General features: G+C 41.5%; 1 protein-coding gene across 6 annotated transcripts in view; it reads left to right on the top strand.

Moving 5' to 3' along the window:
- The first annotated feature begins 430 nt into the window (after nt 1–430).
- The window catches only part of ppp3cca (protein phosphatase 3, catalytic subunit, gamma isozyme, a), a 36,911-nt gene continuing 18,139 nt past the window's right edge, over nt 431–19,202 (top strand). For 3 of the 6 annotated variants that reach the window (XM_055011710.1, XM_055011708.1, XM_023288170.3), the window contains exons 1-4: nt 433–1,162; nt 7,195–7,392; nt 9,192–9,316; nt 15,350–15,461. In XM_055011710.1, coding sequence (XP_054867685.1) covers nt 1,102–1,162; nt 7,195–7,392; nt 9,192–9,316; nt 15,350–15,461 — 496 coding nt within the window. In that variant the 5' untranslated portion in view covers nt 433–1,101. Of the gene's footprint in view, nt 1,163–7,194; nt 7,393–9,191; nt 9,317–15,349; nt 15,462–19,202 lie in introns of all 6 variants that reach the window. The other 3 variants (XM_055011709.1, XM_023288171.3, XM_023288173.3) reach the window with 3 other exon arrangements.

The following is a 19,202-nucleotide window of genomic DNA, read 5'->3' as shown; positions in this document are numbered from 1 at the left end:
AAACAACAAAAACAAGACAAAATATTACAAAAATGAGACAAAGCGACAAAACAACAATGAGCAATCTAGTATTTTACTTTATGATCAAAACAACTTATGGTCTATAAATTATTTTAAATTTATAGTTTTACTAATTTACAATCAGTAGTTAATGTCTTCTCTGTAACTGTTACACTTTACAAAGTCGTCCGGCGGGCCGGATTGGACCCTCTGGCGCGCCGTTTTGGCCCGCGGGCGGCATATTTGACAACCCTGCTCTAAATGTACAACAACCACAAAATACAATGAACGTGTACTTTCACAGTAGAAGACCTTTAACTTTGCCTGGCAGGCAGGCAGCAGCAGGTCAGACAGGAGCTTGGTGTTTTTGAACGCACCTCCAGCCCACGTGTTCGTTTCCATAGTCACGTCACATCGGCTCCACCATGTTGTAGGAAATCCGCCGCTGCTCCTCACTCACTGTCAGATTAGAGTTTAATCCGAGGAGGAGGATACGCTGTCTGCATCTTGAAAGGAGTCGCGCTGTTTTTGCATACTAAATAATCACGATTCAGCGTCCTGCCGCCGTCATATTTTCCTACAATAACCGACCTGCACTTAGAAGATGAAACGCCAGTGTTGCGCTGCTGTCTTTGCCTGTCCGCCGATTTGCCAATACGTTAAGATGTTAGCTGGCTAACTAGCTGAAAAAGAGTAACTAAATCGGATTAGCTGCTAACAGCAGCCTTCCTCTGGGTGACATCCACGTATTATTTACTGTACTTGACAACTATTGCACAGCAAACGGTTTCCTGTTTTTATTTCAACCACATTTCCACAGTTGTGTCAAAATTACTACTTTGTGCTTTAATTATTCGCTAGCATTAACGTTGCTGCAAGCTAGCTAGGTTATTAGCAAGTCAAACCCCAGCAAGGGCTGGACCTCCTCCACTCACTAATCTTCACTGTTTGTTAGAAAGAGCAAACATAAAAGTAGTGCCTCTGACCCCGACCGAAAGTCAAGACGGAGGTAACACTTATCTGTTAGCTTGTCTGCGGGCGAGCTGGACTGAGAGCTGTGCAAGATTTGAACCCCCAAATTAGCCTCGAGTCGAAGCGAAGATGTCAGGAAAGGAAAAAGACAAACAGGAGAAACAGTCCACAACGGAACGGCTGATAAAAGGTGAGTCAGTGTTGAGAGATTACTGTACAAGCACTGTAAATGATTTGACTGGAGGTTGATGCATTGAAAACCACCTGTGGCTTTTCGAGAAAAAAAAACTTTGTTTAAATACTTACACTCTAAAAGTCATGGAGCAAATGTTTGCTCTCAGCAGCCAAATCCGCAGTCATATCTGAGTATGCAACAAGAGTTATCTGTATGGTAATCGTCATTTTTACTGTTCTGTTATAGTGAGATGCACACAGAATCACTCAGCTGCTCAGTGTGATGAGGGGATGCTCAGGTGTCTGCGGATGAGCACGAATTAGAGCATCTTTTTTTCAGGCTGTGATTTATAAACGGCATGATAGTTGTCCGCTGGTATATATAATGTACATAGCTGTCCCCCCCAGCCTCCTTTATATTTAGGATGAATGTATTGTAACATCATGGGGTCCTTGCTCACGCATGGAAATGCTCAAGGTCTGCTCAGGTTACCAGCAGACCTTAACAAGATGAATTCCTTTGCACTGAGGTTGTCTTGGCTGTTTGGGCAGTCAGGGCACCATTTGTTGGGTCTCCTTGAGACAGGTCAGGCCCAGCCAAGTCTGAGGTAGTTCCTCAGAGGGCAGAACCCAACCCCACCCCTGCCACCACTTCCGCCACCAGTTCTATAACTTACTGCCTGCATCACTGTCTGTCTGCAAGGGCACTGGAAGAGTGTCCTGCCAGGGAACTGGAATGCTGAAGTGTGAGCCAGCAGGGAGAGAGTGAGTTAATTGTGGAAAGAATCTCCCCAGTGATGTTCCCAACATGGCCCGCTACACGGTGGAGAGAGAGAATGTGACAGGGAAGAAAAGAGAAAGAAGCAATATAGACTGGAGTAAGGACAGCTTTGCTTTTTCCAAACTAGTATTGAAAAGTCACACATTTGTAGTCATTCTCATCGTCAGTTTTTTTGGAGTACAGATTCCTAGATTAACATTGTAAAATGTCACCGCAGGTTTGGGGTTTGCTACGTAACCGGGGCCTGTAAGAGGGCTTAACCCGGAGACTGTGCAAGTCTAATGCTGCTTTGGTTGTGTAAACCAGTAGTTAAGCTCATTCATTGCTGGATATTACCTTTGACCTGGTAGCTCAATCATTCGGTCATTAAATCATATTTTGTCTCCCCAGGCTGAATAAATTGTAGACTACTAGGTGTGTGATGCCACGTGATCTTACTCAAGACAAAACTTGGCTTCATTTGGTTTTTGAAGTCATGCCTGCTTGAAGCGAAAAAAGATTCATGTCATCTTTGATAGTAATTGAACTGGATTGTTGCCATGTGTTAAAGCTGTCCCCATGCGTCTGAAATCAAATCAAAAAGAGGCCAGAGGGGGAATGTATGCCACTACCACCCCATGTGATTGACAGATCGACATGGCAAATAAACCCCATGTCTGATTATTTAGCTTGCCAGAGTAACGCATTCACAGATAATTAGAGCAATCTGAAGTGGACTTCATGATTCATCCAGCCACAGTCCGCTCCATTCATCGCTGCCCAGCCGTATCCTTGTAATTCAATCCTCCTCTATTGTGTTGATTTTGAAACAACAGCAAACATATTCTAGACGCTGGCTCATATCACTGTCCAAAACATTATCCTCAGTGGGCAGGATAGTAGATAGTAGTGTCTTTGTTTCTTGACTCGTTTGTTGTCATGCCAGACTGCGGGTGTTTATGCAGTGCAGCAGTGGCCTACTGTGTGTGTGTGGTTTTGAAGAGTTCATCAAACATTAATGTTAATTAGGCCAGGCAGTCTCTAATAAGAAGCCAGTCTCAGGGCGGCGTCAGCTCATTATTATAATATTAGCTTATTATTTTGAACAAAACATTTCTCTTTATTGGGTTGCTTCACTTTTGTCTGCACCATTGTCTATTTATTCACTGCAAGTGTAGTCTGTTTCAACTGAGGGGTGCTGCTTACTGGCAGCCAGATTCAGTTGTATCTGTCTTTGAACAGACTTGTTCAGCCTCGATTGTAAAAGGCAAATCAACCCAAAATTTATTGTTGTTGTTATTATTGGGGAGCAGAAAGTTTATTCCTGTTGACCTGGATGAAGTTTTCAATTTGTTGACATTCGAACCAGTTATTATTGTCCAACGTGGGTAAATTGCTGCCACCCTCCAGGCAAATGCTTGCAAATTTGGCCAACACAGCTATTGCCTGAGATGTTTCATGGTCTAGTTGCCTGATGCTCGTGATGCTCCCCATTCTCAGTCTTCATTTTTTGCAGTCTGCTTTGTTTGTACAGGAACCTTCCTTCAGTGTGACAGAGCTTTTACGTTCACAGCCCCTGAATCTGGAAGCCCTTGCTAATAGAGGCTTTACCTAATCTGTTCTTAAGGCTCGTACCTCAGCTTACAGCTCTCTTCGCGGCCATGCCTTGTAGGCCTGGGAGCACTTACTGTTTATTTATACCACACTGGTCAACTCATGACAGCTTGTCCTCAGGACAGGCTAGCCAAGTTGGAGCTGTGCTCTAGCTTTTGCACTGCAGGCTAGACTGTGTAGGTCTGTGGCCTAACCACAATCAGTTACTTCTACCTCTTGCTCAGAATTGAACACCACCTACAATTCCATATTCATTGCCTTCGCTTTATTGCACCAGCAATAAAAAAGCAGCTTGTCAGATATTTTCAATACGTTACTTTTGCTATAAAAACCTTTATTGGATCAGTTTGTATGTTTCTCAAAATACAGACTGCGACATAAACCTATGCGACAAATACATTTTGCTACCTCTGCACTCAGGCTCTGCATCACTGATTAGTGAATGCACCCACAGTAAAAACCCATTAATGCTCTTTTCATATTGCACTTTGATTTGCTCTGTGTGGGTGTGACAACATTCTCAAATGCCTCTCTTTCTCTTTCTTGTTCATTGCCACTGGCACTGATTTATCGCACAAGTAGTACTGATCTGCACAAGCTGATATTGATTTTTATATCACATTTGATGGCTCAGGGTGTCCTGTGGACTGACCTGCAGGTGGATGTGGATGATACACTATATTGCCAAAAGTATTCGCTCACCCATCCAAATAATCAGAATCAGGTGTTCCAATCGCTTCCATGGCCACAGGTGTATAAAATCAAGCACCTAGGCATGCAGACTGCTTTTACAAACATTTGTGAAAGAATGGGTCGCTCTCAGGAGATCAGTGAATTCCAGCGTGGAACTGTGATAGGATGCCACCTGTGCAACAAATCCAGTCATGACATTTCCTCGTTCCTAAATATTCCACAGTCAACTGTCAGCTGTATTATAAGAAAGTGGAAGTGTGTGGGAACGACAGCAACTCAGCCACGAAGTGGTAGGCCACCATAAACTGATGGAGCGGGGTCAGCAGATGCTGAGGTGCATAGTGCGAAGAGGTTGCCAACTTTCTGCAGTCAATCGCTACAGACCTTCAAACTTCATGTGGCCTTCAGATTAGCTCAAGAACAGTGCTTCAGCAGAGAGCTTCATGGAATGGGTTTCCATGGCCGAGCAGCTGCATCCAAGCCATTACATCACCAAGTGCAATGCAAAGCGTGGGATGCAGTGGTGTAAAGCACACCGCCACTGGACTCTAGAGCAGTGGAGACGCGTTCTCTGGAGTGATGAATCGCGCTTCTCCATCTGGCAATCTGATGGACGAGTCTGGGTTTGGCGGTTGCCAGGAGAAGGACACTTGTCGGACTGCATTGTGCCAAGTGTAAAGTTTGGTGGAGGGGGGATTATTGTGTGGGGTTGTTTCTCAGGAGCTGGGCTTGGCCCCTTAGTTCCAGTGAAAGGAACTCTGAATGCTTCAGCATACCAAGACATTTTGGACAATTCCATGCTCCCAACTTTGTGGGAACAGTTTGGAGCTGGCCCCTTCCTCTTCCAACATGACTGTGCACCAGTGCACAAAGCAAGGTCCATAAAGACATGGATGACAGAGTCTGGTGTGGATGAACTTGACTGGCCTGCACAGAGTCCTGACCTCAACCCGATAGAACACCTTTGGGATGAATTAGAGCGGAGACTGAGAGACAGGCCTTCTCGTCCAAAATCAGTGTGTGACCTCACAAATGCGCTTCTGGAATAATGGTCAAAAATTCTCATAAACACACTCCTAAACCTTGTGGACAGCCTTCCCAGAAGAGTTGAAGCTGTTATAGCTGCAAAGGGTGGACCGACGTCATATTGAACCCTATGGATTAGGAATGAGATGTCACTTACGTTCATATGCGAGTCAAGGCAGGTGAGTGAATACTTTTGGCAATATAGTGTATCAGGAGTCCAGGATGAATTCATCACTAGAACTGTGTAATATGCAAGGTTACCCCTGTTTTTTATGCTCACATTTTTAGCTATTGAAAGACAAATTTTTAGAACTCTTCTGCAGTGTTTGCACCATAGTGTTCTACATGCCTTACAGGCAGTGTAACAGACTAGCTTTACACCATGCTTAATTGGTGGCATAATGCATTTCGTGTGTGTCTGGCCTGTTATTAGGCATATTGCAGTAATCCCTTTTACCTCACAGGCCCTGGGAGTGAGAGGGCTTGGACCACATTCTACTATTGTTTTGAATAAGTACAGATTAAGTACAGCTATCTGCCCCTGGAGCTTTTTGAACTAATGAAGCTGCTGCCAATGTTAAAGCACTAATCTCCTCAGTGAACACTTAAAACTGACAGTTACACAACTTTTCATGAATTAGTACTTGATATAGTTTCCTCCATTAAGGTCCCATTCTAGAGAATTGGATTAAACATTGCTTTCCTAATCACATCATAAAAGACACTGTTTATCTTTTCAAGTATGGAATAGCTGTCTTCATTTAGTGTGTCATTAATGTTTACACAGTTTGTAACTGCCTCAACTGCACTACTTCCCTACTGCTGAATTCTCTGATAAATTTCACAGTTTTACTTGTTACACTTAACTGTGTTTTGATCATGAAGCTCTCAGGTCTCAGCCTCAAAAGCAGTGACCTTTTATGATGATGGTAAAAAGATTGTGTAGGTGGTGTGGAGCAGCATACCAAGAAAGGGTGGGTCAAGTGAAGCACAAGGCTTCCTTCTGTCTGTCTTGTGCATCTCTCACATGGCATTATCACGTAGGTGTATGCGTCCCTCCTCCTGTGCAACTGGCTTTACCATGGCTCAGTCAATGCAAATATCACCTCTCATGATTGCAGCTTAAGTAAATGCAGCCTCAGATGCAGCATATTTCTTCTCCTTGACAGTTTGATCTGAGGTTATAGGAGAATGGATACTAGGAAAGTGACATCTTTTCTTTCACAGCAGCATTTCATTTGTCTATTGAATATGTTTTTCAACTTGAACAAGCCATCAGAATGAACTGAATGGCATGCTAGTTGAATCTGTGAGTGGTAACAATAAAGCCCTGGTTTCCAACAGAAATCTCTAGTAAATGGACAAGAGAAGCGGTAAAATTTCAAGCCTTATCACTTTCAAAATTGCCATATTTTCAAGGCTTTGGCAGATGAGAACAGCCAGTAATCAGTTACTTAATTTGTTGTGTGCTCCAGTTTGAGGCCTGTTTTTAAGCCTATGTTTGGAAAGATAGCACCATTAAAAATATGAAGAATTAATTGTTAGCACTTCCTGTCTGTAATGTGCCCAAGGATGTAAGACATCTATCACTGGATCACATTGATGAAGAAGAAAACATAGAAAACAATGATTCTGCAGCAAGTTCTCTGGTCATATAGATTGTCATTATTGCATGATTTATAAGCAAATTATTCATGAGAGATAATGATACTCTGAGGAAAAGTTAGTCACACTGAAAGTAATGTGATAAAAATGTGTATCATCATGTCTCTGTTAAAATTTGACAGAATCATGACTCAAGAGAGCAGTTTAAATTTTGACACAAACTGTGGCTCACACCTTGCATCTCTCTCCTTCAGTTCTTATATTCCCCCCACCCAGCGGGGTCCTTCAGTTTGAAAACCTCTGCTGTGACATGCTTATCTTAACAAATCATGTTGCTCTTTTCTCTGTAGCTGTGCCATACCCTCCACAACATAAGTTGACTATAAAAGAGCTATTTGAAGATGGCAAGCCCAATGCTGAGTTGCTCCGCACCCATCTTGTCAAGGAGGGAAGGGTGGAGGAAGATGTGGCTCTCAGGATCATCAATGATGGGGCCAACATTCTCCGTCAAGAGAAGTGCATGTTGGAGGTGGAGGCACCTATAACAGGTAGGCTGGCGGATAGCCACCAGTAGCCCAAAGAAACTATCGAGGTTCAACCATGTGTTTTTTCCAAGACCAGTACTTATTATTAGGAAACAAAGAAGACTGACAACCGATATTTGGACATGATACACATTTGTGGTAAGAATATAAATCTTGGTGTCAAAATGGAGAATAATACAAACTCCATCACAAATCTTTATTGAATTTGCTCTGTTTATTTCTGTTACACATATCTTAATTAGTGATGAAAATAAAAAGCATCTGCCAGATGCAGAGTGCATACAAGGCAGATAGCCTTTCTCCAGCGTGGTTCTTCAACACAGCTTGCCACTATAATAAATATATAAAAATACATATATATTGCGATATAGCAAAAAATCTGTCATATTAAATGCAATTTAAAAATCCGCGATGCAGTGAGACCACTAAAAGTGAACTGCCATATGACGAGGGACCACTGTATTTGTCACTTCCAGATATCAGAGAAAGTGTTGAAAATTATGAGTAAACACAGCACCTTCTTCAGCCTTATTCCATTCCAGTGCTGTTTCTGTATACTGGCAGTTGGTGTACACTGACTCCTGTGCCAGATCAAAGGGTCTTGCAGGCTTTCAGAGTCAACTCAATTGTCAATAAAAAATATCTGCTCCTTCTTAGCTGACCTTTTAACCAGCTGTTAAAAAATATGATCCTCTATTTCTCAGGTTTTCTCACATAAAGCTTTAATTAAAGCCAAAATAGCATGTGATAAACTATCTTTGCTTGGTTATATGATTGATTTGAGCAGCCAGTACAACCTATAAAGCTCACAGTTGCATGTTAGAAGAGATAATATGAGGATGCTAACTGCTTCATGGACTTCAATAGGACTGAGAAATATTCTGAAGTCTGCTGTTATATGTTATGCATGTTCTGTTTTGGGTGATAATATTTGTGTTAAAGTTCAAAAAATCATTGCTTATATCTGTTTTCAGTTATTTAAATGTATTTTTTGCAGAGAAGAGAGAGCTTGCTGCACAATAACACCACCGACTGGTTGTTTTTAGTTCAGCTGTCTATGTTTTGTTCATTTTGAATTAAAACTTTATTCAAGAAGTAACTTGTAGAAGTTGACAGCGCATGGAGTAATCGGCAGCTTTAACATACGTGACATTGTGATTGTATCGTCGTTTCACACTTTGCTTCATTCAATAAACCCGTTAAACCACGGCCACAGTTTTTGATTGAAGTGGAGTGTTTAGCTGCCTGTCGTAGATGTTCAGCACGCATCAAGGACAGAACAATGCAAATAAAGAAAGTATTTGTCATGTTTATTTGGTGTTCTCAGTGAATATGATTGGCGGGTGTAAAATTAATTTGTTGCATCAATTAACTCAATAGATGCGTGGAGTTAATCTGAAAAGCCAAATAAAATTGCTCTGGATGTTACTGCGAAACGCATCAGTTGAATCATTTGATCTGAATTAAACTCGCACTGCCATGGTCAGCATTTTTAATATCCTTGCTGTTATTATAGATGTCACCCATCATCAAGGTTAGGAAACACTTTTAAAACATGGAAAACTGTCAGTATTGAAGGTATTTAGTATGTATTTTTTGTGCTTTCTATGATTAACCTTGTAGAAAATTGACATAATGGATTGTAGGTGGATTAAGTTTGGATTTAAATACTGATTTGAAGAATTGAATGGAATGTCAATGTGCAATCTGCGTGGTAATCAAATGCATAGGCTTCCATTTGGTTATTTGGATGTTTCCATGCTTGACTTTTCTGAAAGTGATTTGTGTTTGTCTTTTGGCAGTATGTGGCGATGTCCATGGACAGTTTTTTGACCTTATGAAGTTGTTTGAAGTGGGAGGATCACCCAGTAACACACGCTATCTCTTCCTTGGTGACTACGTAGATCGAGGATACTTCAGTATTGAGGTAAGTTGTGCTATTACGTTTTATTAATTTGTTAAAAACTGATTTTACCGTGGACTGCACAGTGGAGTGGTGGTTAGCACCGTCGCCTTGCAGCTAGAAGATCCCCGGTTCGCATCCTGGCCTTCCCGGGATCTTTCTGCATGGAGTTTGCATGTTCTCCCTGTGTTTCCCTGTCTCCATGTTCTCCAGGTACTCCGGCTTCCCCCCACTGTCCAAAAATATGCTGAGGTTAATTGGTGATTCTACATTGTCCGTAGGTGTGAATGTGAGTGACATTGTTTGTCTGTGTATGTAGCCCTGCGACAGACTGGTGACCTATCCAGGGTGTCCCCTGCCTTCACCCTCAGTCAGCTGGGATAGACTCCAGCCCCCTATGATCCTAATGAGGATTAAGCGGTGTATGGATAATGCATGGATGATTTATCATCATACTGTATAAAAGTCATTTGAGTACTGTTGTGAACTAAGCAGTTAATATTTTGCTCTCAGTTGTCAAACAAGGTTTAGATTTTGTTCACTTATGCTGATTTCACTGGGCTGATCAGCATCCATTTGTTGACTCCGAGTGTGTCAGTATTAAAATATGATTTAACCCATAGGCATTTTTTTTTTCATAAAGTGGAAATGGAATATTCAGTGTTCCATTGTTGAATTGATTACATTTCCATTAGAACAGAAATTGGTTTTATGGTTTATCTTCACGATTCAACTTTTCATTTACAGTGAGATAAAATTAAATGCATTTAAGAAGTGAAAAATGAGACTGTTGAGGCCAAGTCTCATTCATTTCTGCTGTAGTGATAATGAACTGGTTTATGACTAAATGATAAACACACCAATTCAAAATGTCAACAGTAGACACTTAACATTTTGATATGGTTAGGTCTATTGTCACAGCTCTTTGGCATTGGTATGTGATTGGTGACACTGGATATATTTAACTTAGCATCGGGTTAAGCTGTCATAATGTCAGATCTTACTGTAAACTGGCCTGTTGTCAGTGTGTTGATGGCTGCTGATGCTGCCTAGTAGTGTCGTGCATGTGAATTAGGACCACTGGCTGCATGCCAATCTGAAAGGACTTGATGTAATGAAAACAAACTGGATAGTGATGGTGCGTCCCATATTGACTGTCAAGATTATTAAGATAGTTACCTGTAGTGAGAATATTACGGCAGTGCTGGTTTCAAATCTTGCTGTAGTGCTTGTTGGCTAAATTGGTTTTGCTGTGTGAAGTTCTTTTTCAGTGGCACCTTCACAGGTCACAGTTCAGCGGCTACTTATTGGAGCAATTAAAAATAAGATTGAGGATTTGAACATGGAGCAGCAGTCTGACTGCACAAACTACATGCCAGTTTTCTTATTGAGGTTCCTGATTGGAGGGTTGGGACTGTTGAGGCTTCGGATTCTTTGCAGTTAAAATGGTGACCCAGTTTCATTGTTTAAAAAAATCTATATTCCCAACAATTGTACTTTATTTATGATTTGCATATGTTACATGAAAAACAGTTTTTCTGCTCGAGTAGACAAATTGTTGAAATTAGTTAGCCAGCCGGGCTGCACAGTGGTGTAGTGGTTAGCACTTTCGCCTTGCAGCGAGAAGATCCCTGGTTTGCGTCCCGGCTTTCCCGGGATCTTTCTGCATGGAGTTTGCATGTTCTCCCTGTGCATGCGTGGGTTTTCTCCGGGTACACCGGCTTCCTCCCACAGTCCAAAAATATGCTGAGGTTAATTGATTATTCTAAATTGCCTGTAGGTGTGAATGTGTGAGTGCTTGTTTGTCTATATATGTAGCCCTGCGACAGACTGGCGACCTGTCTAGGGTGTCCCCTGCCTTCGCCTGAGTCAGCTGGGATAGGCTCCAGCACCCCCCCGCGACCCTAGTGAGGATTAAGCGGTGTATAGATAATGGATGGATGGATGGATAGTTAGCCAGCCATTTAAATGTTTTTTTGAAAACTGTTAGGATTGATGCTCACAAAAAAATAAGCAGAAGTTGTACCAGGTGGCAATGAAAGAGTGAGAACAGTGAGGAACAATAATAACAGTGTCTTCTTTATTGAACATGACTCAACATGAGAATACTTCACCTCTTCTCAATTTGTTCCTGCAAGTTTGAAGGACTTAGTCTGATTTTTTTTTTTTTTAGCACTTGTTATGGAACATGGAGGCCTTGTAGTTTACACTAAAGTGTTGTTACAAATCAATATTGAGCTTACAATCCAAAAGTTATCTCACAGGTGTAGGAGACTGTTGTGTTGGGGATTAAAGACTACAAGGTTTTAATAATAAGAATCATCTGACCTCACTTAACTTTCTGAAAACTGAGTCTAGCAGTGGGTAGAGTACTCTTTTTAGAAATATGATAAAGGGAAATATATTCTGTTGATGTGACTAGTATGAAGGGTAGATAATAGTTTTTTTTCCCTTTAAGTGGTTAAGCAGTCCTGATTTATCTCAAGTGTTTTTACATTTTTTCAACAAAGACAGAGTTTAGTGGCCTCCGTGTGAGAGTTAACAAAGCAGTATGCTAACACTCTGACCTCCCTGTAGGGTTTTTTGATAGGCACTCAATAGTACATTGATGTGGGTGAAATGTCAACGATGAAAAGAGGGGATTGAAACAGAATAAGGAATAAGAGGCTGATGGTGAAGTCGGTAGGTTTATCTCCACCGAAGACACTAAAAATTGCCACTGTGATTGTTTTCCCACTTATTTCCACTGGAAAGTGACTCTTGAAGCACTCCCAACCCAAAAGAGGTGGTTGACCTCAATGTCACTTGAAAAACTGTTTAACTTGTCTGAGCCACAGCATTTATCAGTGTTACTGTAGAGCTGAAGCACATTTGTGATCAGAAAGGAGTGTTCATCCTGCTGTCAGTACTGTGCCAGATCTAACATGGATCAGCTAATTAAAAGTATTGGAACATTCATTGTATGCTTGCATAATTTGTAGTCAAGCAATTATCCTAATATAATTAAGAATGCTGCCCAAAGGGACCAGTCATTTGGCCTGTGAATATACTGTCTGGTTCATTTTTAAGGACTGCCTGACATTGGATTGACTTTAATGGCATACAGTGTTTCCCCATCTGCCTCCCATTAAAAACCAAAGGAAAACAAAAACAAAATATTTTATTCATGTTACTAACCCCATGTATAACTGCAGTTGTTTCATTTAAGCTTCAGATTAGTGCTGCCTGTTTCAGCAGCCTTCCCATACACACTGAGTTGATCTGTGAGACAATGAAGATAACATTGCTGGATTTGATGACAACTTGTAACATTCCCAACAAATGTTACAACCATAGATGGTCAGATGTTGATGCCAAACATCTTAAATTCAGGCCAAACTATGTAGGTTTTTTAAATGCAACCCAGTCTCAATCTGGTGACAGTGCCGAGAATGATAGAAGCTCTGATGCTGATGTCAAGGATGCTAGTCCTGGCCAGTTGCTGCTTTCCTGTTGCTAACATTATAAGCAGAGGAGGACAGGCTTTGTCTCATGTTGACGACCAAAGAGCAAACACTATACAAAATATTTTCTACACTTAGGTTATTTCTGTAGTTATTTACTGGCTTTTAAGCTGTTAACTAATGCTATGGCTAGGTTGGCATAACTACAGCGATGTTATTGCTAACATAAACAGACAGGGAGTAACTTAAGCTAGGTTAGCACAATTTTAGCGATGCCGATGTAGATGCATGTAAATGAAAAGCAGTACGGACACAACGAAGCATGCATCACTTGTCTGACACATGGCAAAGAGAGTTAAACTGAAACAGGAGACATGTTGAGTCATTGTCACAACGCGGTTATAAACTCACCTGTCGACTGAGCCCACTCCTGTAATGTTGCCTGGCTGTAGCTTACTCCTGTACGTTACTGAGGACTGAATGGAGTCAGAGCTCCATGTATTGGACAAATGGTGCAACATCATCATTTAACAGCATGTACTATTTTATGAAAAATTAAGAATATATCGGCGTTTAATCGGCAAAAGTCCGGCCCGATGATGATTATTTTGGAAAGGGCTATAGTCGACCGTTTTTATCGGCCGCCCGATAAATAGGTCGGACCCTAAAAATGGTTATTGGATTAATGGAGAAAGTAACTGGTAAAACATAATCAATAATGAACAGCTGTCACTTGGTTAAGATATTTGTCACTCTCAGGCAAAAGTCATGACTGTAACCAAACAACTATAATGATAAATGTATAAACTACAAAGCAATACAAAGTCTTAAAGCTCCACATTTATAGCTGTTTGCTCTCACTAGCAGCACTGAAAGTTCTCTTCATTTTAAAGGCCACAGAGCTCACTTCAATAGCACATAAGACAGATAGAGTAAAATGGATATCAGGATGTGGTTACCAAGGCAACTAAAAGATTCACCATCTTGTACCATTGCTGGCCAGCAATTTGTCAGTCTAACTTCAGTGAATGTGAAAGATGCGTTTTATTCTGTGTGCTCTTCTTTATCTACTTAGTGGGCTCTCTTTGATCCAAGAGAGTGTCAGTGCACTGACTCGTCTCTTCCCAGCCCAGCCCCTGCACACCCCAGGCACAGGCTGAAGTATGTGTGTATATGGATTTGAGGTGAAGGTAGCCAGTGTTCATGTCGGCCACACAAAGCTTTGTGCCGTTTCCTTTGTCTTCCTCCTCGACTCCAGGCTCCGATACAGAGTGGCTGGCTAAAAGAGTGCAGAGGGCTCTCATTAAAACCCATGTCAGCTTCCAGCCTGTCCAAGCCATGTCCCTCTCTCCGCCTCCGCACATAAGAGATCAAGTCACAGCGACAGCCTCCTCAACACATTTACCTATACTTCACACTTCAATATTCCTCTCAACAATAGAAGGGAATAAGATACGGTAGTTGTCTCCCCTGTCTTTAATGTGAATACACACCTGCTGGCTCTGGGTACCCTGGCACCATATTCTTAATGTTCCAGTGAATTAATAGCAGGCCATGGCTGGTGCATGTTAAAGCAAGGGGCTCAGAGTGGTAGCTATAGAACAGTGTCTTTTCTGAGCACTCAAGAGGAAGCAAGTTTATTTGGATTGTAAATGCTGGTGTGTGTGTGTGTGTGTGTGTGTGTGTGTGTGTGTGTGTGTGTGTGTGTGTGTGTGTGTGTGTGTGTGTGTGTGTGTGTGTGTGCAGGTGTGTATGCAGGTGTGTATGCAGGTGTGTGTGCACGTGCGTGCGTTTTGTTGTTAAAGCTTATACTATGCTCAGAGGGAAGCATCCTATTGCTTCTACTATAAGATATGTTAGTAAAGGCAAAATAAATCCCATTTTTGCATGCCATGGTTACTTGTAGGTGTGTTTACAGCCTGGCACAACTGATGTGAATTTCCACTGGTTCCATTTGATTAAAATCATCTGTAGACTGTTGCTGCAACATGAAGCATAAATGGTAGTTAAACTTATCTTGATCAAGGCCACTTGATCGAGGTGAGACTAAAACATAAAAGATAAAGAGGAGAATCTATGTGGCTACTGCTACTTGACGGTCTTTTGCTGTTATGTGCAGAGCGCAGCTGTACAACAAGTTGTGCTGTCTGCAGAGCAAACATTGAATCCAACAAGACCATCAAGTCTCATGCTCTGTGTTAGATTTGTTGTGGACGGCTGGACCGACTTGAGTATGTGTGTGTCAGTGTGTGATACCTGTGGCAGGTTCATACCACTTAACTACAAGTCCGGAATCAATTTTCTTCACCTGCAAATTTTACTTTAATTGGCTTTTCCTATGGTGAGATGGTGTTGTGCTGGCCAGATTGATGGCCATTTATCTGATTAAATGGAAATGATTATGTGATTAATTAAAAAGTTGACCGGCAAATAACCTATGAGCAACTATGCTGATTTGATTGGGTTATTTTTCAGGCTAGAGCTCCAGTCGTTCTCTGGTTCCAGCATGTCTGTTGGGACCATTTGCTGCTTTTCTCTGTCAATGCTAAATGTTGTAATTGTCACACCTCTGACTTTTTATGTGTTCTCCCTCGCTCTCTGTCTGTCCTACCAGTGTGTTCTCTACCTCTGGTCGCTCAAGATCAACCACCCCACCACACTCTTCCTCCTGCGTGGGAACCACGAGTGCCGGCACCTCACAGAGTACTTCACCTTCAAACAGGAATGTAAGTGCAGGGCCTCTTTCAGCCATAAGAAGGCCGGTGTGATGTGCTCCTATGCTCTCTGTAGCACTTCAGAATGGTCTGCATCAATCAGGTCTGTGATGTGAGTCCAGGATCACTTAGGCACTTAATTGATTTTAAATTGAATTTGCATATTGAAATGTTGCAATTAGCACATGGCAAAGGCTGAAATTCAGGATGTACGTTATGAGCCATCAGACTCAGGGTTTAAATTGTTGTGTCAGGGTTATTAAAACTGTTGCACAGTAAACTTGACTGTAAAAAATGGATTGATAAATCAAACTGCAATATCTGTCAGAAAAATTGCAATTTGATATTTTCCCTCAACCTGTCAGGCATTTTTTAAGGTTTGTTGATCCTGTCACTTTCTCATAGCACATATACAAATTAGAAACATAAAAACACAATTTTGAAAAATAAAAGAATTTATAAAGTTGAGCTTCGTTCCACAGAAAAAGGAGTGTGGTAGCTCTGACAGATTCTTCTTAATGACATGACTAGCTTCCCACGAGTAGGACGTGTTTGTTACAAAGTGTGTGGAGAATGTGGAAGTCCCATCACAAGATGTGGCAGTTCATTAGCATTACAGTCTCCACAAAAGAGAAGAAAGATTTTCCTTTTCATGTTGTAGACGATGAATTGCTGGAGCATGGAGAGCAGCCAGGCATGCTGTTCATGCGTTTCAGACAGTTAGACACACACTGATTTCAATCTGTGACAGCTGTGTGCGTGAATCCATCTCTCTGTGTGTGCAAAGCAGGTGGGGTTGTATTAGTATGCAAACTCGGAGACAAAGTCACTTTGGCAGACAGCAAAGACAAAGCCTTGCCAACTGCAAATGGATTTCGCTTACTACATCTTCACCCACACACACCCACACACCACCTAATCAGCACACACACACACTTGTGAGTGGTTTGGATGGTGATTGTTGGAGGCAGTGTAGACTTAGAGATTTGAATATCTGTTATTTCATAGAGCATGTGTGTAGACTAAATTGGAAGATAAAGTTTCAGAGGCTGGAAAAAAATGGCATTTGTTAGTCTGAGTTATAAGGCTTGCTCAGAGGCTGCTGACTAAATTGCAAATTACTCACCTGTGTCTAGCACTTATTTCTTCATGCAGCAGCAAAAACATGTTTAGTGAATGAAGAGTCTAAAGCTTTCTGATTGAATATGTTATTGAATATAATATTAGTATATTGCTCTGGTTCTTTAGTCTTTACCTGAAATGATGGATTCCCTTCAGAGATTAGGTGTTGCAGTTGTAAAGGATTACAACTTAGGGTTAGTGATATAGCTAAAAATTCACAATAAATATTACATTTCAGTCAATATTAGTTATTTTTGATGACTTTTAAGGACCTATATTTTAAAAAGATCATCAGAAACATGGTTTCATTTGGATTTAACCACTTAAGTGTAAATCAGTGGTTCACATCGCTGGCTTTTCATGGCCCAAGCTTATTGCAACTGTGAACATAACTGCCCGCTGACTTTGACTTGTTGTAATATAGCTTACATAGTAGTAAACAGTGTTTTAAAGCAGTTGATCTCTTCACCTCCCCAGCAGTTTCCTTCTTTCAATATTTGTAATTTCTGTTGTGTTGTTGTTGTTATTCATTTTTGATATTTGAATCTTAAACAACAAGAAGTCTTCATTCATACTTGGCTAAAGCAGTCAAGAGAGAGGTTTTATTGCAGTTTTGTGTTATGCCAGTTTTATTTTCACTAAGATACTAAAACTCTAAAAGTCTGGTATGTCTTCACATCTTGTGACACACGACAAGTGGCATATTGAGAAAACACAATATAAATGCATAAACACTCATTGACTTTAAAGAGGGAAATAAGAAATGTGTACAAAATTGCAACATCGACACCACCAGTCAACTCGTGCAGTCCAAATTTTCTCAAGCTTCAAAAAAGGACAAGGTCACACATGGTTTTTACTGAAGCAATATTGTAGTAGTCTTAAAATATGTAAATAATCAATCACACCTTGGATATGAATGACTGCCTGCAATACACATGTTGTAAGTACTTTAGTTGCAAAGTGTGTTGTACAGCTTGCAACTCACGAGTTACGTATGGCTGCGGAGCCTTCGACCAGTTGATCCCCGAAATGTAACTCCAGCCGTCTCTAGCTGCAAAAACTGGATTAGATCTCTGATCTAGTTTCAGAAGTATTTGGCAGAAATAGTCAAATAATGAATTGTCTCAGGACTGCACAGTGGCGTAGTGGTTAGCACTTTCGCCTTGCAGCAAGAAGGTCCCTGGTTCGCGTCCCGGCTTTCCCGGGATCTTTCTGCATGGAGTTTGCATGTTCTCCCTGTGCATGCGTGGGTTCTCTCCAGGTACTCCGGCTTCCTCCCACAGTCCAAAAATATGCTGAGGTTAATTGATTATTCTAAATTGCCCGTAGGTGTGAATGTGAGAGTGCTTGTTTGTCTTTGTATGTGGCCCTGCGACAGACTGGCGACCTGTCCAGGGTGTCCCCTGCCTTCGCCCGAGTCAGCTGGGATAGGCTCCAGCCCCCCCCGCGACCCTAGTGAGGATTAAGCGGTGTATAGATAATGGATGGATGGATGGATGAATTGTCTCATCATTAAAAAAAAAGTTTAATTTAGAGGTAAAATGGGGGTCAATAACTACACTTAAATTTTCACAAGTTTAATTATGCACATTTATTTCAAGTACAAAGCTCACACACTTTCCTGATTTGATTGCTGCACTAAGTTGTCCCTGGCATTGTATCCTAGCTGCTCCTGCCCTATAAGGAGTCGACTTCCTCCTGACCTCATTTGATACAGTCATGGAAAAAGTTATTAGACCAAACTTGTTTTCTTCAATTTCTTGTTCATTTCAATGCCTGGTACCACTAAAGGCATATTACCTGAAGACTACAATGACCACGACAAAAAATGCAGCTGATTACATAATACTTTATGTCCTATTTGACATGCTTGAACTTAATTATATTCCCAGGGTATATAAGAGGCCATTTCATGTCATAAGCAGCACTGCACATGCAAAGGCCTAGAGCGGTTTCCTGCTTACATTCAAGCTGTGGCCCAACTCAGAAGTTGTCAACTCGCACATTATGCCTAAAACAAAAGAATTATGTGAAGCCGCAAAGGCAGCCATCTTGGCACTGCTGGAAATTGACATGAGTGAGAGACAGGTAGTGAAGAAAACTGGGGATCTCCAAGACAGCCATTCATTACACCAAGAAAAAACAAGCCCAACATGGTACTACCAAACTGCTAGGTGGCTGCAACAGGAAACGTCTTTCTACCCCACCAGATGACCATCACTCATTCGTTCTTGTGTCAGGAATTGTGGTCAGACCTCCAGGGACCTTAAAAAGAGTGGGCACTGGAGAAATGAGACTTGTTCGGCAAGGACAGTTGGAAACCAACTTCTTGAAGCTGGTCTGAAGTCACACAGGGCACGGAAGAAGCCCTTCATCAAGGAAAGACAGAGGAAAGCCTGGTTACTCTTTGCTGGGGATCACAAGGATTGGACTGTTGATGATTGGGCTAAGGTTCTCTTCAGTGATGAATCCAATTTTCAGTTGATGCCCACTCCAGCCAACTTACTGGTTAGGAGGAAGCCTAGAGAAGCCTACAAACCAGACTGTCTTGCCCCTACATTAAAACATGGGGGTAGATCAGTGGTGATCTGGGGTTGTTTCAGTATGGGTGGAACAGGGCAAATGCAG

The sequence above is a fragment of the Amphiprion ocellaris genome, chromosome 6, assembly GCF_022539595.1.
Source record: "Amphiprion ocellaris isolate individual 3 ecotype Okinawa chromosome 6, ASM2253959v1, whole genome shotgun sequence".
Lineage (NCBI taxonomy): Eukaryota > Metazoa > Chordata > Actinopteri > Pomacentridae > Amphiprion > Amphiprion ocellaris.
This window is presented reverse-complemented; position numbering and strand designations above follow the sequence as displayed.